This window comes from Stegostoma tigrinum, chromosome 7 (genome assembly GCF_030684315.1).
Source record: "Stegostoma tigrinum isolate sSteTig4 chromosome 7, sSteTig4.hap1, whole genome shotgun sequence".
NCBI classification, from domain to species: domain Eukaryota; kingdom Metazoa; phylum Chordata; class Chondrichthyes; order Orectolobiformes; family Stegostomatidae; genus Stegostoma; species Stegostoma tigrinum.
Window position 1 is genome coordinate 36622423 of NC_081360.1, and position 23627 is coordinate 36646049.

The following is a 23627-nucleotide window of genomic DNA, read 5'->3' on the forward strand; positions in this document are numbered from 1 at the left end:
TGTTCACTCCCATCAACTATCAGTCACCTTACCAAGCTCAGTCACAGTCCATGCTCAACACACTCCAGGTTGACTCCCAGTCCCTGCCAAACACACACTTGGTTCATTCCCAATACCCAGTGAACACTCTCCAGCTTCACTGCCAATACCTGGTGAACATGTTCCAGGCTCTCACACAGCACCTGATGGATATGTTCCAGGTTCCATGTTTATTCCCAGTTCACAACAGACACAAACCAGGTTCACTTCCAATACTAGCCAGCTGTTCTCTTGATGACGGCAGAGGAGTAGACATTGTTTACTTGGATTTTAGTAAAGCCTTCGACAAGTTTCCACATGGCAGACTAATTGGTAAAGTTAGGTCAAATGGGATTCAAGGTGAGCTTGTCAATTGGATACATAATTGACTTAACAGCAGGAGACAGAGTGGTGGTGGAGGGTTGCTTTTTGGACTGGAGGACTGTCACCAGCAGTGTTCCACAGGGATCAGCTGTAGGTCCTTTTTTGTTTGTCACTTACATAAGTGATTTGAATGAGCATACAGCAGGCATGGTTAGTAAGTTTACATACGACACCAAAATTAGTGGCATAGCAGACAATGAAGAAGGTTTTCTAAGATGACAATGGGATCTTGATCAAATGGGTCAATGTGCTGAAACTGGCGGGTGGAGTTCATTCTGGATAAATGCAAGGTATTTAGGACAACAAACTAGGGTAGGGCTTATACAATTAATGGTAGTGTTGTAGAACTGAGACCCCTAGGGATTGAGATATATAATGATTTGAACTGTGCATCACATGTAGACATGGTAATTCAAAAAGGTATTTAGCGCTCTTGCCTTCATTCCCAGGAGTTGGGAATCATGCTGAGGTTGTACAGGACATTGTTAAGGCCTCTTCTGGAATACTGTGTCCAGTTCGGGACGCCCAGTTATAGGATGGGTATTATTAAGCTGGAGAGGGTCCAGAAGAGATTTACCAACAGTATTGCCAGGTATAGAATGCTGGACTTGTAAAGAAAGGCTGGATAGACTGGGACTTTAATCACTGCAGCATAGGAGGTTGAGAGGCAACCTGACAGTAGTTCATAAAATAATGAGAGGTATATGTAGAATGAATGGTAGTTGCCTTTTTCCCCTGGGATGAGGAACTTCACGAAGGGGGAACATTTTTAAGGTGAGTGGAGGAGATTTTTAAAAATACATGGGGGCAATTTTGGTTTACAGAGGGTGGTTTGCGAGTGGAATGAACTTCCTGAGGACGTTGTAGATGCACGTGCAATTACAATGTTTAAAAGACATTTAGATAGGGATATAATATTAGGAATGATTTGGATGAATATGGGCCAGGAGCAGGCAGGCAGGACTAGTTTCGTTTGGGATAATATTCAGCATGGACTGCTTGGACCGTGCTATGTGACACTATGGCTCACTCCCAGACCTGGACGGACACACTTAGACTTTCTCCCAGTTCCTGGTGGACATGCTGCAGGTTCACTGCAAATAACTGTCTGACATAATTTAGGATATATTCCAGGTACCTGTGGGAGGGCATGTTCCAGTGTCACTCTTGTTACATGGTGTATTCACTCAAGACTTATTCTGTTACCAGGTAGGTTCACTCTCGGTAACCGGAGGGCACACCCCTGTGTTCACTCCGGGCACCTGACGGTCACCTCTCAAGGTACCCGGCGCACGCTCACCGCTCCCGGGCTCGACCCGGGTACCCGGCGCACGTTCACCGCTCCGGGGCTCGACCCGGGTACCCGGCGCACGCTCACCGCTCCCGGGCTCGACCCGGGTACCCGGCGCACGCTCACCGCTCCGGGGCTCGACCCGGGTACCCGGCGCACGCTCACCGCTGCGGGGCTCGACCCGGGTACCCGGCGCACGCTCACCGCTCCGGGGCTCGACCCGGGTACCCGGCGCACGCTCACCGCTCCGGGGCTCGACCCGGGTACCCGGCGCACGCTCACCGCTCCGGTGCTCGACCCGGGTACCCGGCGTACGCTCACCGCTCCGGGGCTCGACCCGGGTACCCGGCGCACGCTCACCGCTCCCGGGCTCGACCCGGGTACCCGGCGCACGCTCACCGCTCCGGGGCTCGACCCGGGTACCCGGCGCACGCTCACCGCTGCGGGGCTCGACCCGGGTACCCGGCGCACGCTCACCGCTCCGGGGCTCGACCCGGGTACCCGGCGCACGCTCACCGCTCCCGGGCTCGACCCGGGTACCCGGCGCACGCTCACCGCTCCGGGGCTCGACCCGGGTACCCGGCGGATACCTGCTGCAGAATCTGCTCGTCGCGCGCCTCCTTCGTTGGAGAAAGCCCCGCCCCCAACTCCAACAAGACAGTCGCTGACTGGAAGCCCCTGGCGGTCAGTCAAGTGACGTAAACTACCTTCCGTTGGCCCCTCTGTTTCCATCCGGTTCTATGGAGGCTGACTGTGAAGTCGGGGGAGTAAGAACGGGTTTACGTTGGACATCGCTGTGGTAGTCAGTACCCATTGCTAGGTGTCTGCATCAACCTCACTCTTAACCTGCCTGTCTCCTCCTCCTCCCGGTGATATCTGGTCTCCGTGAGTCCCGCGCCCGCTTTCCTCCTACCTCCTCTTGTTCTTCGCGGCCTTTTGTTTATGGCTGCCCTCCCCCTTCATCACAAGCTGCTGGTGTGATTGCAAGTTGCATAAGGTTTCAGCGGCTTTAAAGACGGCGTTTGTTGGGTTAGTTTGATCGTCGGCTTACAGCCTCGAGTGTTAGGTAAAGAATGTCATACTGTACCTGCATGGCCAATGTTTGCAAAAGTTCTGTATTGAATTAGAGATGAAAAAAGTATTTATTGTTCCCCTCCTAAATATGATATCGAAAGTACAGTTGGGCAAGATGTCAGATCAGCCGTCGACTGTGATCGTATTTCGGACTAATTGGAAATTCTTTTTCGTTTAAACAGTAAAAGTGTAGACACAAACAGCACAACATGCCTTTTTGGAATTGATTTTGTTCACGTGTGGCTGTTGACGACCTTTTGAAAATAAGATTTTTTAAAAATTGCCAATTCTTTGATATTTTGAATCTGTGTTAAGCCTTTTAAATCTTTAACCGGAGACTAAAACATGGAAGAAGTTTAAATTATTGGGAGGGAATGCAGGTTTTACTTTTAGAAGGTGCAATTATATCATTTGGAATCTGGATTAAGCAGTATTTCTGGAAGAATACATTAAACAATAGATGTGAACGTTGAAAGCATTAGTAACTATATCGTAATAGTAGCTATAACTGAACTGTATAAGTTTGGCTTTGAAATTTAAAATGTCTCCTCAGAACCATTTCAAGACAAAAAAATGTGGTGCAGCTGTGTAATAAAGAGCTATTAGATTTTTTTAAAAATTCCTGTCGGTTAAGCTATTTTTTAAAAATCCACATAGCTAGCAGTTAAAATGTTATCATTCTTGATTTATATTATGTTCTAACAAACATTGAAAATGAGAGGGGGAGGAAAGAAATGAAGTGCCATTTGTTGGGCATTTTACAACTTCAGGACAACCCAAAGTGCTACCTAAGCCATGAGATACTTTTGAAGTGCATTTACTGTTGCAGATATTTTCTGTACCAACCTGTTCAGAGATGTTATCAGTGACAAAGAAGATTTTTGAAGCCAGAGCAGTAGACATTGTCCATATGGACGTCAAGTTGTTTTACAATGTAGACTGGTTAGCAAAGTTACTTCGCATGGAATCCAGGATGAGCAAGACATTTGGATACAAAATTGTCTTGAAGGTTAGAGACAGAGGATGGTGGAGGGTTTATGTTTTCAGACTGGAGGCCTGTGATCAGCGAGGTCTCGCAAGGATTGGTGCTGGGTCCACTGCTTTTTGACATCTGTATTAATGATTTGGATGTGAATATAAGAGGAATGGTTAGTAAGTTAGCAGATGACACCAAAGTTGGTGTTGTGGACAGCAAAAGTTATCGCAGCGTACAATGGGGCAATAGGCCAAGGGATGGCAGATAGGGTTTAATTTAGATAAATATGAGCAGTTGTATTTTGCTAAGGCAAATCAGGGCAGGATGCATACACTTAATGTTGGGGAGTGTTGTCAAACAAAGGGACCTCAGCGTGCAGGTTCATAGTTCTTTGAAGATGGGGTAATAGGGGAGTGAAGGCAGCATTTGGTAAACTTGCAGTTATTGTTCAGTGCATCAAGTATAGGAGTTGAGACGTCATGTTGTGGCAGTACAGGACATTGGTTAGGCCATTTTTGGAATATTGTATTCAGTCCGGTCTCCCTGGTATAGAAAAATGTTGTGACTCTTGAAAGGGTTCAGAAAAGATTTACAAGGATGTTACTGGGTTTGAGTGAGAAGGAGCGGCTAAATAAGTTGAGGCAATTTTCTCTGGAGTGTTGGAGGCTGAGGGGTGACTTGTAGAGGTTTATAAAATCTGAGGATAGGATGAATAGCCAAAGTCTTTTTCCCAGTGTGGGGGAGTAGGGAATAGGCTTAAGGTGAGGGGGGAAAGATTTAAAAGGGACCTTAGGGGCAACTTTTTCATGCAGAGGGTGGTGCGGGTATGGAATGAGCTGCCAGAGGAAGTGGTGGAGGCTGGTACAATTACAATATTTTAAAAGGCATCTGGATGGTTATATGAATAGGAAGGGTTTAGATATGGGGCAAATGCTGGTAAATGGGACTAGATTAATTTAGGAGAATTGGTCGGCATGGACAAGTTGCACAGAAGGGTCTGTTTCTGTGCAGTAGGACTATGACTCTGACCTTTACAGCAGGTGGGACTTGAATCCAGGTCTCCTGTCGAGGTAGGCACACCAACTCATCCACTGTTGCAATGTATGGTATTTGAGCAGACAGTTTGGGCACAGCAATGAGGGAATTACAAGATGGTCTGTTTTGAGATGCTGGTTGAGGGATAACTATTAGCCAAGACACTGAAGGAACTCAAAATTTGAGGTGTAGTGGATAGCAAAGAAGGTTACCTCAGGGTACAAGGGAACCTTGATCAGATGGGCTAGTGGGCTGAGAAATGGCAGATGAAACTTAATTTGGATAAATATGAGGTGCTGCATTTTGGAAAAACAAATCCGAGCAGGACGTATACACTTAATGGTAAGTCCTGGGAAATATTGCTGAACAAGGAGACCATGGAGTGCAGGTTCATAGTTAGTTCCTTGAAAGTGGAATCGCAGGTTGATGGGATAGTGAACAAGGCATTTGGTATGCTTGTCCTGTTGGTCAGTGCATTGAATATAGGATTTGGAAAGTCTGGTTGTAGCTGTACAGGAAATTAGTTTGGCCACTTTAGGAATACTGTGTGCAGTTGTGGTCTCCCTGCTATAGGAAGGATGTGGTGAAACTTGACTGAGTTCAGAAAAGATTTTACAAGGATGTTGCCAGGGTTGGAGGGTTTGAGCTATAGGGAGGGACTGACCTTTTATAGAGGTTTATAAAATCATGAGGGGCATGCAGAGGATAAATGGACAAGGTATTTTCCCTAGGGTGGGGGAGTCTAAAACTAGAGGACATAGCTTTAAGGTGAGAGCAGAAAGATTTAACAGGGAGCTAAGGGGCAACATTTTCATGTAAAGGGTGGTGTATGGATGGAATGAGCTGCCTGAGGAAGTGTTGAGGGCTGGTACAATTACAACATTTAAAAGGCATCTGGATGGGTATATGAATAGGAAGAGTTTAGACAGATATGAGGCAAATGGGACTAGATTTATTTGGGATATCTGGTCAGCATGGACAAGTTGGACCAAAGGGTATGTTTTCATGCTGTACACCCCTAAGACTCTCACTCTAGTGCCATGAATTTGTTTGCTGTCTTATCTGAAAGACTGTTTTGACAGTGGAACACGTATTGAGTACTTCAGTGAGATGTCACTACTTTACATACTAAAATCTTGGATGGCAGACTTGAACCCGTAGCCTTCTGATTAGTAAATGAGTTTTTACTCACTGTCCCAAGCTTATCATTAACAATAAATTTTGATATTTACCATAATAACAGAGCAATCACATCAGGTGAAATCTCAATTTAAACCAGTGTAAAGATAATTCAGGTGATTGATGAAGGACTGGAAGGATATTCTGACAGCTGAAGTAAGGTTGGGGATGCTGGTGAAACGCTGGTATTGAACTTGTAACTTAAACAGTCTGTATTTAAATGAGTACAGTTTCCCTTTTGGGTCATGTCTCTTGTCCAAGAGAAACACCACTTTACTTCCCAGAATCAAGCAGTATAAGTAGATGCTAGTCATAATAGACAGATTCAGTATAAAATTGGAGAAAGGATAGTTAGATGTAAGGTGCTAGCCTGGTAAGAGTGAAGTTCACTCCCAATTTAACCTATTTGGTAACCTTTCCATCAAACTAACTGAATAATGATGGGAAGTCATTGAAAAGTTACAGCATAGACAGGGGTGATTTAATCTGTCAAGTCTGTCCTTTTTTTTGCAGGAGCAATTCAGATAGCATCATTGTCCCACCCTTCTTTGAAGCCCTGCATTTTATTTTCCTCTAATTCCCTTTGAAAGTTTTGATTTAATCAGAAATCACATTCTCTAGATCATCATAATTTTCGTGAAACAAAATTGTTGCCCCATTTAAGCTTTTGTTCCTTTTTTTAAAATCAATCACTTTAGACCTGTCCTCTAGTTCTTGACCCTCCATCAATGGGAGTATGTTTCCTTTTATTCTGATGGACCCCTCAGGATTTTGAACACTGTTCTCAAAACTCCAGTTCCTCTTCCCTAAGGAAAACAATGCCAGCTTCTCCAATTTATTTACATAAGTAAACTTGCTTCCACCTGAAATCATTACAAGGTTGGAACGAGACAGTAGAGATAATGGACAGCTCCTATTATCAAAAGGATGTGACTTGTGAAGTCCTACGAGGACCTCAACTTTGGACAGAGTTTCTAGTTGGGGACTTGAGGAATAGAGGGTATGGTTAAAAGAGGGAGAGCTAGCCCTTTTTGAGAGTAGTTTTAAAAATGTTTCTTTATACAGAGGGTGTAGAAATTTGGAACTCATCTTCAAATAGCAATTGATACTGTGTCAGTCACTCCTTTTTTACCAGTGGTATCAAAGTATACAGGACCAAAACCAGAATATGGAGTTAGGTCATAAATCAGTCATGAATAAATAACCTGCTGTTGATCCAATGTGGAGAAGATGGTAAATATTTTGCATTGTCTTTTAAATCATGGTAGAATTGAACATTTAAAATATAGTGGGAAGAACATAAAACACAGAAGCAGAAGTGTGCTATTTGACCTATCGAGTCTACTGTACCACATTCCTTCCTTTTTCCCCATAAGCCTTAATTCCGATACTGATTAAAAATCTGTCTCTCAGTTTTGAAAATATTTAATGATTCCGCTTCAACAGCTATTTGTGATGAAGAATTTTATAGATTCTCTACTCTCAGACAAGAAGTGACTCCCCATTTCAATCTTAAATTAGCCACCCTTATTCTGAGCTTATATCCTCTGGTTTTAGACTCTTCAATGTGAAACCACCTTTCTGCATCTTCCAAGGATTTTATATGTTTCAATAAGGTTGCCTCAACATTTTTCTGTCTTCCAGCTTGTCTTCATAAGATAGTCCCTCCATACCTGCTATCAGCTTAGCGAACTTTATCTCAACTGCCTCCCATGCTGTTGTATCTTTATTGTATCTTGGTTTCCCCACCCACCACCAACCATGAAGTTAAAACCTTCAGGAAGATGTACATAGGTTTATCTGATTGAAGCAATTTTATTAAATGTGGTGGTTAATACATTTTGAGGAGAAAAGTGGCAGCATACATTCAGTGTAATGAGGCTGAAGAGTGTGGATGAACATTGCCATGTTCCATGTGCTTAACTGCCTGCAATTTCGGGGAGATTAAATCAAACATTTTGCCAGCGCTTAGGGCTTTTTATAGGTAGGAATATAAGTAGGATGAAAGTAAATTTTAACATTGTTTGAACAAGTCAGATTGCTCTGAGCAGTTATAGAAAATACATTTTAAGCCATAGAGTATGTACAGTCCAAATATCAAGGTGCTGTGGCTGCAGAGTCCATTTGGTGTTATTAATTTTAAATTAATCAGTGATGATAGAGATTATAAGAAATGCCTTTATGCAGGAAGTCTGCAGTATGGAACACATTATCATAAATAGCACAGAGAACATTGCACTCTGTCATGGAAAAACAAGATAAACATTGGCAGCAAAAGAAAAATGGAGTTTTTTTTCCAAACTGGGCAGTAGGCTTAGTTTTGGATTGGTCTCACAAGGAGTAAAGGTTGGCCCAAATGACCTTTTGCTATACAATTAAACATCAGCTTTTCTGCATTACACCTATTAGCAAATTTTTGCAGTTCACGTGGCATAAATGTTCTTGACCCTATAAGGTAAAATTAAGGCTTTATATAAAATGCATAGTTTGCACAATTTATATCAAGATATAAGTGCATTGCAACATTGGAGATAAGTATTTTATGGTTATATTAAAAGATTATTGGTATGTTGCTGAAAAATCTTAGGATTACTTTTATTTTGATGCGGCAAATATTCTGGATGCATTTATAAATGGAGCAACAGCATTGTTAGTTATAATGTAGTGTTAATGGAAATGAGCTAGTAAACCACAGATCCAAGCATTGACTCTTATCATCATGGCAGGTGATGACATTTAAATTTACAGTAATTAATAAAATCTGGAATTGAAAGCTCGTCTCAATGGTGACCATGAAATTGCCAATTAGAAAAACCCATCTGATTCATTAATGTCCTTCTGAGGAAGAAAATTTGTTCTCTTTTCTTGATTTGGCCTACAGGTAACGTGGTTGACTGTTGACTCCCCTCTACATCCTAGCAAGCTATTCATTTCAAGGGAAATTGAGGACGGATAATGAATCTTGACCTTGTTAATGACATCCACATTCAATGTAGAAATTACAAAAATAGAGCAGACTGGAAAAAAGGGTGGTTTCATAAAAATTGAGGGAAATCCTACCAATAGAGTCATAAACAGCATTAATCTTTTCTTAACCTCATCATTTGTTAGTTATTTTTGGCTATTAAGTTCTTTGATTCAAATAAAAATAAATACTTGACTTCAAGGAATTTTTTTTTAATGCTTGCAGTATAAAAATGAACGTTGGCGTTGCACACAGCGAAGTGAATCCTAACACACGAGTGATGAACAGTCGTGGAATATGGCTGACATATGCACTTGGTGTGGGAATGCTTCATATAGTGCTGTTGAGCATTCCTTTCTTCACTGTTCCTGTTGTGTGGACTTTAACAAATGTAATTCACAACTTGGTGAGTAACTGACCACTTGTACTATTGTTTTGTGTGTACATGGCACTTGCTATGAAATATCATTTCATAGAAATTATTGTTAATGTCCAAGAATGAAATCCTGATAGACCTATAAGTTTTCCTTCAAAATTTGATTGGAAAGGATTCACAATTCTTTAAACATTAGTTAACATAATAAGCGAAGCACCTTCTTAACACTTAAAAGATGATGAACAAATGGGGAATGCAATTTCATTCAAAAGAATCCACTAACTACAGCCAAATGTTATTGTTATAAGATTTGGATGAATATTGTGTAGTTGGGGATAAATAACCTGCAGCCACTTTATTTTTGTAGTTGCATCAACTGAAATTAAATATTTATTTGAAATAATTAATTTAGATGGCCATGGACAGGAATAAATGCATGTAATATTCTGCAATAACGTTTGTTGGAATTGTCATGGACCAAACCAAACCCCCTCAAAATATATTAAGGAGATAGTCTAGAACCTAACTTTTTCTTATTTTTAGGGTTAAGTGTAATGTGTTGTATTCTGGATGTAATTTGATTGATAAAACTATCAGGCTGGAAACATAACACACTTTATTCATACGCTAATTAAAATGCAGACAAAGTAAAACTAAAAAAAAATCAGCCGAACTGTAACTCTATTGAATGCTTAACAAAATATATTAACTGCTACTAATTAACTGTTTCAATATAGTGATATCCTATAAACGTATCCTTAGCAATTCTTACAGCAAGAAGAGAACCCTAGCCTTTAATTGTAACAGGGAGAGGAATAAGAGCTTCCACATCCAGCTTTAAGATCTGTTACTGGAGGCTAAAATTGTAGGGAAACAAGTCTAGGTTTTGTGGGAGCTTGACCCCACCCAGTCAGGTTGCTTCTATTGTTACATTTTTAAAACAAAATGTATAAGCTCTATACTCAATGAGTTGATGTTTTAAAAATTTACATTTTCATGCTGACTTTGGAAATGTTTGTCTCCACATTTCTTCCTACTTGGTTAGGATGATCAAGCTAAAGAATTAACCAAATGTAGCAAGCCCAACAAGTCAGGTAGCAGTCCTGGATTTAGTTGTAAAGAATGAAGCTGGCTAGCTTGAAAGGGTATTGGAGAGGGCGTATTGGTGGTGGTGGTCATAGTTCAAATAGATTTATTGTTTTTAGGGAAAAGGGAAAGGATAAATATTTTCAATTGGCCAATTTTAGTAACGTTGCAAAAATATATTGGAAATAGTTATTTGGAGGTTAATCAATTTCAGAGGAGTGGAACGTTTTCAAGGAGGATATACTGAGGGTTGAGAATAAATCTATTCCTGTAAAGAAAATTTGAGAGACTCCCAAATCAGGATGCTTCCCCAGCCACTAGATTTCCAGCAGTGTACAGGATAGGACAAAGGCAATGAAAGGAGAGCTAATATGTGATAAGATAAATACAGCAGATAGCCCAGAGAAGTACAAAAAGAGTAAGGATGGAATTAACAGGGAAAAATTAGAATGCAGTGAGGGCATTAAAAACTTTGACAACTAAATGCAAGGAAAATACACACAGACACACACTCCCTCATAACAACACGGTCACTTTGCTGCTCATGGTTAACACACAGCCTGCCTGGTTCCCCAACAAACCTGTACTTTCCTACCTACATTGACACTCAGCAAAACAACATCTTGATTTTAAAATTCTTATCCATGCTTTCAGGTAAAAAAAAAATCACCTTGCTTCTCTGTTTCTGTAATCTATTCCACCGACACAGCCCCGAGGTCTCTGCTAATTCTAACTTCTTGCACATTCCCAATTATAACATTTCTTATTGATCCCCAAGCTCTGGAAATCTCCCTCACTGCTCGACTTTCCTCCTTTTTAGACACCTCTTAAACCACATTTCTTAGCCCAGGCATTTGGTTGTCTACTCTGATGTCTCTATATTCTGTCTTATAGCATTCCTGTGAACCACCTTGGGAACTTCCAATTAAGTCAAAGGCCCAAACAAATGTTTGTTATTTCCAGGATTGAAAGAAAAGCGGCTAAGATTGGCTGAAATTATTTTCTATCGACCAGAGAAGGTCCAGGAGAGAACTGGGTGTATGAAAATTGCGAAACTGTAGTAGAGTGGATAGGAAGGACAAGTTTCCTTCGGTAGAGTAGTGGTGTACAATCACAAAACATAGATTCAAAGTAATTTGCAGAAAAATTAAAGAACAGTTAAAGAAAAACCCTTTAATTCAAAGGATGGTGGGGGTCTGGAATTCTCTGCCTAAAAGGGTTAGAAGCTTTCATTGCCTTTAAAAATAACTTGGATATGTAGATAAGGTGCTACAGTCTGTCATGCTGTGGACTAAACTTAGGAGTAGGATTATACTTGTTAAATTTTTTTTCAACCACTGTGGTCATGATGGCTTGAATGGATCCTTCTATGCAGTACATTTGTGATTTTGTTTAAAGTTGGGTATAGCATGGTTAGATGTAGAGTAAAGCTACTTCTACTTTGTGGCTGAGCCTTATCATCAGAAGACTATCTCTTCCTTTACCAGTGTGACATTTTCATTTTGACACCAACAATTTTGAGGTTTGAGTGCCCGTTGATCCTAATTTGCAACATATACATGTCAGTTGAAACTGGTTGAGGTTGTACAAACATAGAAAGATCCACAATCAAGCATTCCAATCAAAGGTCATTGACCGGAAATGTTCAGTTGGTTTCTCACTCTACAGGTGCTGCTTTAACCCTTATATGCTTTGTTTGACATTTCTGTGTCTTGGTATTTTGTCCAGTATTTTGCTTTTGTTTAGCTAAGTCTGCTAATTGGGTTATTTTTACCATTCTTTCTCAAATTTAACTTATCTTCCAAAAAAAATCTTGAAGATATAATCTTGCTTCAACAGGTATTAGCCAAAGGGCAATCGCTAAAAGGAATATTAATTTTTCCTCTGTTTCATGAATTAAAATAAGATTAGATTAGATTTTCCTGGGAGAATTGCTAATTTTTGAGCTTTGTTTCCATAGTCTGATCATTTTGTTACTTGTAACTTAACTGACTCCTATTTACCTGCAGGGAATGTATGTGTTCTTGCACGCAGTCAAAGGGACACCCTTTGAAACACCAGATCAAGGGAAGGCAAGACTTCTGACACACTGGGAACAATTGGATTATGGAGTACAGTTTACATCTTCTAGAAAATTCCTTACTATTTCACCAATTATTCTGTAAGAACCCACTTTTATTAAGTAACTACAAATAAGCGTTTTCATAATTAATTCACTCTCCTGTGCTGTTTTAATTAGTGATTGCTTTAAAACATTGCACAACTTTATTAATGGTAAAAGGCGGCACAGCTGTCTCACAGCGCCAGGGGCCCAGCTGTGATTCCGTGAGTGACTGTATGAAGTTTGCGTGTCCTCCCTGTGTCTGTGTGGGTTTCTGCATGGTCCTCTGGTTTCTTCCCATAAGCCAAATGTGTGTAAGTTAGGTGGATTGGCCATACTAAGTTCCCCATAGAGTCCAAGCATGTGCAAGCTAGGTGGATTAGCCTTAGTAAATATGGGGCTTCGGGGGATAAGGTGGATGGCTAGGTCCAGATAGGATGATCTTCTGAGGGTGGGTACTGACCCGCTGAGTCAAATGGCCTCTCTCCGCACTGTAGGGATTCTATAATTCTATATTGTTCTGAAATTGAAGACTGCATCAGAGATAACACTAACCTGTCTTTACTGTTAAATGGGTTGTATTTTTTAAATTCATTGCCTTGTTTTAACATGACTTTTTTTAAAAAGTTACATTTTATAATATAGAACTAAATTAGAATTGAAACCTATTTTGTCTTGTTAGTCAGTCAAGAACTGGGGTCACTTTTAAAATTAGGGATTGCAGTTTAAGGACAGATGAGTTTTTTTTTTCCCCTGAGCATTTAAGACTTTGGAAAAATCTGCCTCGGGTGGATATAGAGGGGGTGCCATTGAGTATTATTAATGGAGTTCTGTGTTAATAGGTCTTTGGGTTCTGATTTGATTTTATCATAGCATATTTTAGAAGAAAAAGGGAAGAGGTGGTCAATGAAATAGATGCTTTGATGCTAATCTTCCAAATGGATAATAGCAAATTTCACTGCACTGTTGAAGAGTGGAGGGAGACAGAAAACAGGAAATTTCTGAAGAGTCATACCAGGTTCAAAATGTTAACTTTTTCTCTCCACAGATCTGCCAGACCAGCTGAGTTTCTCCATCACCCTGTACTTGTAACAGGGATCTGTCAGCCAGTTCGTTGTGACATTTGTTGTGGGGGAGCTGTTAGACCCAATCATTAGGGAGGTTATAATTTGGCATTTAGAAGATGCAACGAGGACATGTCAGCAAGGATGGTTTTGTGAAAGGGAAATTCCATTTAGCCAATTTATTGGAATTCTTTGCAGAGTAATGTATTATTGATAAAGAGGATCTAATTGATATACTATTCTTGAACTTCCAGAAAACTTTTGACTTTATTCCTTTATAATCATAGTTTACTTGTACTGAGAATTTTGAAATACCACATTAAATGTCTGGATTATGGTCAGCTTTGTTAGGACATCATATTTTGAAAACAAAAATTTAATAAAACACAGTTTGTATTGGTAGGAGATAATGTTTTGTAGAAATGTACACTACAAGCTCAAATGTAAGACTGAGCTCTTTTGTTGAAGGAAGATGAAGCACTTTCATACAAGGGGTGAACTGAATTGAAGTGAAAGGAGTATTTCCATCACATTGCTAGGTAGAGAGCTTGGATCTGTTCTCCTGTCCTCCTCCACTTTAAGCATACATGCAGGCTACAAATGTGAAAGATATTGCGAATGTTTTCAAGATTATTTACTTTTATAGCCTGTTGCAGAAATAAAAAAACAATGTAAATAACAAATTAAATTTTAACAAGTGCTTATGTATTTTTTTAAATGCTTCATGGAGATGCAGAATCCAGTGATTAAAAATTGTATTGGTATTTGTAGCAAGGGATTTTTGTAAACTGTTGTTTTGCTGAAAATGTAATACTAATTTTTTCAATTAAGTTTTCTAAATATCATTTTATTTCTTGCAGGTATTTCTTGGCCAGTTTTTATACCAAATATGACCCAACACATTTTATTATCAATACAGCATCTCTCTTAACAGTGTTGATTCCTAAGCTGCCTCAGCTACATGGTGTTCGAATCCTTGGAATAAACAAATACTAATTTGGAAGTCGTCACACATTTTCTAACTAGCTTGTTATGTTTACTGGGAAGATTTAAAGCTGGTAATCTGCTGTATTGTTACCTCCAGTTAGAGTGTACTGACCAGTCCAATGTATGCCACTTTCATTGTTTGTATCCATTTCAAAAACAGATTTTTATTTTGTTTTGTAAAAGGAGAAAAAGACAAATGAAATCTGGTAATTGGTATAAATACTAAAAAGCTTCCCTCGAATCTGGGCAGGCCCAGCTCTAAAATTGCAAGGAGCTTTATTATACTGAAGAAATTGTGCACAGCTTTATGAAGTTGACACAGGTATATTAAAGAAAGGAATTGTGTAGAAATATCCCAACTTAGGACTCGTAGAGTGAAAAGCATGTTGCTAATTTACTATAAAGGTACAGAGGAATATGCCCCTGCCACTATTAAAAGATGGTTGGCAGGTTGACTTTTAAGATTATTTTTGTCATCTTAAGTCTTCATTAGAAGTATATGGTTGCTTCTGTTTTCTTTGAAGGTGAAGAAAATTATGGTACAGGGATAGATTGTGGAAAATCAAAGTAAACATTAAATACAGTGAACTATTATAATCCATTTCATGGATTATTCCAGTAACATTTGTTTACTGGTTTCACTTTTATCAATTACTAAAATAAAATACTTCATTACTTGGAATCCATATATAGGATACATACTTCTGTTCCATGTAATGTCACTTGACAAAATGCACTCAATCTATAAAAATGATGTTACTTTGCATACTGGTTTCTTTGTATAGTTCATGTTGGAGGGGATTACTATGAAATTGTATTTTGGAAAAGCTGTGGTTTGTAATGCATTTTGGTTAATGATTGTTTGATGCCAATTGTTTCTCAGCTGTACCCGCTGATCTCCTTTTTATTTAGTTTCAGTGGTGAGGTCAATTTGTCAGTGTTCAAACATTTACAGTTCTCGTGCTAATTTCTCAACCTGTTTCGCTTTCAGAAAAAAGTGTTGAGTCGAAGCTAACTAGTTTCAGATAGAAAGGCAGTTGGTATCACCCCAATTGATCTTGGTATAATTTTAACTGATTTAATAGTGACACTGGTGTACAGTATTGGGAGTAGGTTTTCTAGCTACCTTAGGCATGCTTTTTTGCTTGCAACAGCATTACTCTTTGAGTTGCTATAAGGAATTACATAAGTAACCCAAATTCTTGACCCATCAACTTGTGCCTGCTGATTTAGCAAATTTTGCAGTGTACCATTCAAGATTAACAGCACCACAAATAACGAGGTTGCTTTGATACTGTATTAAGATAAATACTTAGCAAAAAATTAAACACTACCTAAAACCACATGTTTGGTTTGTGCATTTGAGCGTCTGATTCATGAATTAGAATTTAGCATAAAATCAGTTTTGAAACTCAAGTTTATTTCCCCCCACTTTTTTCCAAACATGCAAAACATCTGTTCCTTATACGCAAATAAGACAGCATTAGGGGAAATGTGAATTCTTTATAAACTATAAAACAGTTTTGACCTTGTGGTATCATGGCTGATATTTTTTAAAACTTTGCTAATTGACTTATTAATGCTGTATTTTGAATGCTGACTGCCTCCCTCCATTTAGAATATCAGAATCTGAACCGATAATGTTAAGTATTGGAAAGATAAATATATATTTTGCTGTGATTCATTGTTATATTACATTTATTTTTGTATTTGGTGTTGGTTTTTCCCCTTTAAATTAAGGGTGCTGATTCAATTCCAAACTTCGGCATTCCTAACTTTCCTCTAGCTTTGTTCATATGTTGAAAAGTGATGGTCATGTTAAATTCAGAAGATGGAAGAAAGCAGTCGACTGTACAGTATGACTAAATTTATTAGGAGCAGAATGGCCCTTATTAAAAGATTATTCAAGGGTCTAATCCAGTATTTGTAGTGTTTGTTTCTGTTAAAGTCTTAATTTAGAATTACATGGCTTGAAATTCAAGTTTTATAGTAGCATATTTCCAAAGAATCATGTGTTCCGCATGCTCTGTTATATAACTTTTTATATGGTAGGCAATTCCAGGAACTATTACCATAAGAAAGAAATATGAACAGATTGTTTATTGGTGAAGATCCTTTTGGGGTTTTTCCAAGTTGGAAATTAGATACAAAAAGAAAAGATAAACAACTGTTTAATGTAATTGGATCTTGGAATATGCAATGCAACACAAGGTACACAATACAAATAAACAGAGGAAAATGCTTTCCACTATAATGTTTCTAAATTGTGCTGAAATTACCCATTTTTCTACTCTGCAGTGAATTGTTGTTTTGCCTAAAATAGAAATACACTCCCCTGCAAAAATTAAACAGCTTGAGCTTTGGGTTCAGTTCACCAAATGAGGACTGTATCAATACCATGTCTGCTAATAATCCAAATTGGACACTAAAATTAAGAATAGAACATGGAACATTACAGCAGGACCAGGCCCTTTGGACTGCCAAGTCTGCCAATCATGATACCAATTGCCTAGATTTTGATAGGCCAGCATGTCACTCCAATTCTATTCTAGGCAGTTAAGAATCAGCAGAGTCATGTGAAGAGAAATCAGGACAATCTGCTTCTCAGATACTTCGAACAAAGCTTAAAATGTATGCTGGCATACACAGTTTATACTTTATTCTGATTAAATATCTATAATTAGTTCCAAGATGTTGGGGAGATTTGGAGACATCTTAATGAAAAATACAAAATCAAGCATTTAGTCATCAAACATAGCTTCCCTTTCAAATTCCCACCATCCTCTGTGTGAAAACCTTCTCTCTCTCATCCCATATAAATCTCCTGCCCCTTAGCTTAACTCTAAGCCCCCTGATCATTGCTTCTCCACCAAGAGGTCATTTACTTCCTATCTACCCTACCTATGCCCCTCAATTTTATATATCTCAATCATGTACCCTCTATTCAAGTTTCCTCTGCTCCAAAGGAAAACAACACCAGTCTATCCAATTTCTTTATAACTCAAATTCTCCAGTCCAGGCAACATTCTGTTCATCTTATTCAACAGCACCCTCATTCAATGCTCAAATAACCTGGACAGTAGAATGTTGCCAAAATGAAAATGATTTTATTGATTTTTCTCAGTATCACAAATAGGCACTAAGATTCTGGTCACTGCTGAGAGATGAGGGTGTCCTCAAATCTAACTGGTTGTCTTCACTTCTGCACCTCTAAATGTTTGATTTTAAATACTCAAGAACTATAACTTCACACTCAAAGGTATGTGAGAACAAAGAAATACTGTCCTTTAATCTTTGTCATAATCAGGATAGAGATTGGGACAGTGTATTCTAAAGGGGAGTGTAAACGAGGGATCCACTTTTGTGGAGAGAGCAGGTCTCTGGGGAAGGAACAAGGCACAAGAATGTGCATAATTTGAGGGTCAACTACTTCTAGTCATGGCCTGATTTTTTAATTTTTGCCAGTATACTTTGATATTGTTAACTGCAAATTCAATAAACAAATGTATAGAAATACAGTACACCACGAGGCCAAATCTCAGCTTTGTTCTGTTAACGTTGCTGGGTCGTCCCCTACATGTTGCTCCCTTCTACAAACCTCTCCATACAGTAGGAACTGTAACTTATGCCTCAGTCATACAAGACTGAGTTTCTCCAACAGCCCTTGTTGGCTTTCTCCATTTCTGTCCTGCATACATCATGCAGAACAGCAATATTTTCATCTGAACTGAGGACCACACATTCAAGTTTTCCAGAATTTATAGATCCCCATGATTGATTTTAAGATTCTTGTTTGCACCTTAAAAACACGCAAAGGAACACTGGAAGTAAGACATTTAATCAACCATGTCATTACAACACGGTTCTGGCTGCTCATTTCACTATTGATAGCTCCTCCTTAAGCCACTATAATTCCATCCTCTGATGCGCTCTCCTAGTTATATCCCTCATTACTTTTAAAATATTATAAACCCTGCTCTTTGACTGTTTGCATTTGCTCTATGCAATTGCCAGCAAATTTATTGTGTGATAAAACCTAAACTTTTTTTTTAAAAAGTATGTTTGAATCAAGAAAAGTAGTATTTCCTGACCTGAGATTATTCCTGCTCAACATGTAACAACTTTACAATCAATTTTGTTATTGCATGCCCAGACCTACTGCATTCAATTATGTTTCTCAAAAAAACTTAAGTTTTATTCTGCTTTTGTTGCTGAGCCTAGTGCAATGATTTTGTGTACATTAAAATTAAAAACTTGTATGAATTGTTTAAAAATTAAATTCAAAGAATTACATCATTATTCAAAACAAATATTTTCTTGGAATTCTTAAGAGTTGGTAGTCCATTGAAATTAAAATTATGTTTCATGAAATACATTTTAAAAATTCAAATCCATAATAACATTTTGTTTCATGAGAAAAATAAACTGTATGAAGTTAAGACAAAAGAAACTGACATTCATCTTCCATCAATCCTTTAAAGACATCATAATGGTGATTAAGATCCTTTTTTGTGTGAATTTTGTACTTTGTGCCCAAAGCTCCATCCGGAGATGGCGTTGCATAAAACACTCTGCGTATTCTGGAATGGACCAATGCCATTGCACACATTACACATGGTTCTCTTGAGACATACAAGTCATAACCAGTGCATATGTAGGGCAAACCATTTACAGTAGTTCCTCTGAGACTACGATCATCTGAAGGAAGCAAAGATTTACCAATGTTGATTGCATAGTCACCAGGAAAGGATTCTACTGTCTTAAAATAACAGTAAGGATATTTGTTATGATTAAAAGCACCACCACCTTGGCCATAGGCAACTAGATCAATACACACCATAACTGCATGAAGCAGTGGATTTGGTCCATTTCTGCAATCATGACCTACTGCAACAATCTCATCCGTGGCTGGGTTAACAATCACAGCACCAACTGGTTCCATTCCCATTTTCTTTCCAAAATTAGCTACTTCAATAGCTTTTTCCATAAATGTCTGCATTTTTGCTTTCTCTTCAGTGTTAAAAAGGTGACCTTGAAGGGCATCAGTTACTTGTTTGTTTTCACGAAAAGTTGTTGGCCAGTGCTGGCTAGCTGTTTCAAACTGAAATCTAGTCAATGGTTGGTATGCTGGTATTTTCACTTGAAAAGGTTCCCCGAGTCCAATGCCATCAGCCTTGCCTTCACGAAAGAGGTCGCTGAGAGATAACTTTCTATTTGGTATATCCCTGAGTAGGCAAATGATGATTTCTAAAGGATGATCACTCTTGTCCCTGCAGGTTCTTACTCTCTTGATATGTGGAAGGTTGTTCAGTGGATAGAGAGAAGCCAATTGTTTAATAAGATAAGATGTCTGTTTTTTATTGATAATAGGGGCTGCAAATGCTTCCACAAGTTCAACTTCACACAACTTTTCATCCGAAAGGACAGGCATCACCTCCCACGTGAAGGTGCCAAGTGTTCTTGTTTTTCGCTTTTTGCACTGTGGCTCCATTATGCCTTCAAGATAAGAAATGGGAGATTTGTAACATAAAGAGTCAGATGCAGAGGGTAGAGGAACAAGAGTAAGCATTTATTAAATCTAGTCCAGAAGTTATATCTTCTATTCTTCCCAAATAGATTTTACAAGCCATGAATTCATTTGGGATGTATTAAAGAATTAAGTTTCACAGCCCCAATTGACTTGATGCTGCAATTTTGACTTGAAAGTGCGTTTGTACGAAACAAATAACCAAGCTACCTTGAATCTTTATGTTAATTCTTATTAAAGTTTTGTCCATCAATGCCAGTGACGTTGATGCTGACAAACAGAACACTTCTGATTTTGTTATCCAAAATCATGAACAAGTATTTCCAACTGGACTTTGACACTTGTATTTCTAGCAACAAATTGACATCAGTGTACTAAATGATCTTCAAGATATATTTCACAGCTCATGCAAATATCCTTTGGCACCAATACTTATGAGCAGAACATATAATTTTCTAGCAAGGGATCAGAATAGGAAACACAGAAATACTGCAGTGATTGATTATACTAAGATGAACTATTCCTATTTACAATGATAGACTGGAAATCTCATTATTTCATGATATTGCTGCACAATTGAACGGGAGCTAATACGTTTCCTCAAATGATATAGAAGTAGGTGGAAACACATAGAGGCTTAAGATTGTTAGATGCCTTAAAAGTATTACTCTGCTGAACTAGCACAAAACAGTAATTAACAAAGGTAGCAAATAGTTGAATATATAGACAAAGGAAGTGGTGAACAAACTGCATAGGAATTGCAGTACGACGCTCAGTTCTGGTTGCTGAGAACCAAGCAGGTGTCCAACATTTGCCCCCTTGTATCACATTCATGCAAAAAGGTGGGAGAAGCTTGGACTTATCAATAAGGAAATGACACATTTGGGATGACTGTGCAAGAGGAACAACAGATAGTTGGCCTGAGATATTCCTTAAACCAAAACAGTAGTCGGCATATACCCTTACACTATTAAAGCAGAAGTAATATATTCAAACCAGTAAAAAATGAATTTAGCAAATGATACAGAAATTGTTTATGAAAGACTGCTGAGTACTTGAGTTGGAGTTTGATTAACTGAAGTGAATATCCCAATATTATTGAATCAACTTATTGCATCTAAAATTTTGAAGGGGGATGTGAACAATGCCTGAAAGGTCTTGTTGAAAGAACAAACTAAAATGATCCAGATTATTACTGACTCATACAGCATGGAAACAGACATTTTAGTCCAACTCGTCCATGTCAACCATGTTTCCAAAACTAAACTAGTCTCACTTGCCTGTGTTTAGCCCATATCTCTCTTAAACCTTTCCTATTCATGTACCTATCCAAATGGCTTTTAAATGCTGTACTATATCTGCATTTACCACTTGCTCTGGCAGTTCATTCCACATACAAACCACCCTCTGTGCGAAAAAGTTGCCTCTCGGGCCCATTTTAAATCTTTCTCCTCTCACCTTAAAAATACACCTCCTAGTTTTAACTACTCACCCGTGGGGAAAACACCTTTGCGAATCGCCTTATCTATTCCCCTCATGATTTTATAAACCGCTATGAGATCATCCCCTCAACCTCCTACAGCCCAATGACGAAAGAAAATCCCAGCCTATCCTTACAGTTCAAACTTTCCAGTCCTGGTAACTAAACCCCCCAATTGTATAATATCCTTCCTGAAGTTACAGTGTGAGGTATACATTCTCACGCACTCTCGCTATTAATGTGAGGATGTTCCGGGGCGAATCAGAAAATTTCTGCAAAAAAGCTTGAAAGCGAGGTAACTACCCGGGCCCCAATGGGTCTAAGTTACTCTTGCGGTTTTTTTTTAATTCCCCCAGCAGCTACAACTCACGGTGCGTCCTTCCCCACTTACAGTGCAATAGCTTTCGAATTTGCAGCCACTTGGTCCAGCGAGTCCCACACGGTAAAGAGCGCCGACAGAGTTCTTCCGCCGCGATCACCGCACCAACACTAACAGATCCCCGCCGACAACTGTAATCCCTTTCCGATGGTACCGACCCTTCTCAAGTAGCAGCAGCAGGGTCCAATATTCACACAACTTAGGACTCGGTTTTTGTTACAGATATCGATTGTGATACGAGGAAGCCTCATTCCGGAACTTCAGACATGCCAATACGGCCCTCAGATTTCACAAGTCAATAAAATTTGGTTTGAAAAAGATAGTGGGAACTGCAGATGCTGGAGATAACAGAAGTGTGAAGCTGGATGAACACAGCAGGCCAAGCAGCATCAGAGGAGCACAAAAGCTGACGTTTCGCGCCCTTTTCCCAAAAGCTTTTCTCATGAAGGGTCTAGGCCTGAAATGTCAGCTTTTGTGCTCCTAGGATGCTGCTTGGCCTGCTGTGTTCATTCAGCTCCACAATTTGTTATCTTAAATTTGGTGTAAAAGACCGGCTATGTTGCTTACAAGCACAAACAGCACCACCAATTGGTTTATAAACTTGATTTCTGCCTTAATTAATATTTAACCATCAGATTTGTTTTACAAAATTGCTTTGAATGCAAGGCAAACATTTTTTTAAAAAATCATTTGAAGGAAACACGTGTAAAGCTAGGTTAGTCGAGACCTATTTCAGTAGTGCATATTGGTTATTGAGAATGTGCCTGTCTGGTTCATAGCTGAGGATATAGTGGTCTAAGGTAAGGCCAAGGCACGGTAACAACCTTCACTTTCTGAATACTGCAGCTTTACATGAATTAGTACTTAACAGCCAGATAAACTTTTTTGGGTCTATTTACTCCACCCATGGTGTCCATCTAATTCAGTTATATCAAGGATGTTAAACAAATGCTGACCACACAGGACAAAAGAGAATCTTCAACATGCCACACATTTTTAAATGTGCCCTCATCATATATCCCCTTCATGGGACCTTTATATCATCTTCATGGACAAGGTATCTCTGCTGAGATATGTGCTCAAGAAGAACATCTCCTATGTTTAGCAAGATGACACTAATACATTTTTGATTCGCGCAAGCAGGTTCTGTCAGCAAAGCTTTCTGAAGGCAATGCTGCAACTCCAAGAAAGTCCTGTTTCTTGAAATGGAAGTATCATAAAAAGGCATTGGTGAAAGTCTTTTGCAAGACAAAGAAAAACTATTGCTTTTGCTTCAAAACCCCTGTCATTTCCACAACACAAATATTCCAATATGGAGCAGAAGACATTAGCTCTAGTACTTGGGGTCATGTGGTTTCACTTATATTTATGTGGCAAGCAATTCACCATTGAAACAGATCATGTGGAACTTGAAATCATTTGCCAGAGACCACTAATGAATGCATTGCCACATTTGCAGTGTCCACTTGTCATGGTGCAAGGGTATGATGTTTGATATGTTGAGCAGATTACTTGACCCACAGAAAATATTCCTCTTGATCTACACATTGATGCTTTTAAACTACGAGGTTGAAGATGTTCTCAATGTTGACCTGTTACACTTTGGCCACAGCCAAAGTGAACATCTGCAATTGGCAACTGCTAACAAATGATACAGAATAGCGTTATTCAGGAATGCTCCGACTATTAAAGAAGTACCCAAGAA

The 23627-nt window shown here is 39.0% G+C and overlaps 3 protein-coding genes across 11 annotated transcripts in view; 1 reads left to right on the forward strand and 2 right to left on the reverse strand.

Moving 5' to 3' along the window:
* Window positions 1-2322, reverse strand: part of pms1 (PMS1 homolog 1, mismatch repair system component) — a 99905-nt gene extending 97583 nt beyond the window's left edge. Inside the window, exon 1 of one of the 9 annotated variants that reach the window (XM_048534394.2) lies at window positions 2284-2322. The gene's annotated coding sequence lies outside the window, so the exon portion shown is untranslated. The other 8 variants (XM_048534386.2, XM_048534400.2, XM_059647176.1 and 5 more) reach the window with 8 other exon arrangements.
* Window positions 2323-2391: 69 nt separating this feature from the next.
* ormdl1 (ORMDL sphingolipid biosynthesis regulator 1) lies at window positions 2392-16452 on the forward strand. The gene is made up of 4 exons (XM_048534083.2): window positions 2392-2759; window positions 9148-9328; window positions 12394-12545; window positions 14410-16452. Exons 2-4 carry the CDS (start codon window positions 9155-9157, stop codon window positions 14543-14545), a joined length of 462 nt encoding a protein of 153 aa, XP_048390040.1. The 5' UTR covers window positions 2392-2759; window positions 9148-9154; the 3' UTR covers window positions 14546-16452.
* A 239-nt stretch (window positions 16453-16691) lies between these two features.
* adat3 (adenosine deaminase tRNA specific 3) lies at window positions 16692-22043 on the reverse strand. The gene is made up of 2 exons (XM_048534082.2): window positions 21935-22043; window positions 16692-20032 (listed from the first exon to the last, which is right to left on the reverse strand). Exon 2 carries the CDS (start codon window positions 20025-20027, stop codon window positions 18972-18974), a length of 1056 nt encoding a protein of 351 aa, XP_048390039.1. The 5' UTR covers window positions 20028-20032; window positions 21935-22043; the 3' UTR covers window positions 16692-18971.
* Between the last annotated feature and the right edge of the window lie 1584 nt (window positions 22044-23627).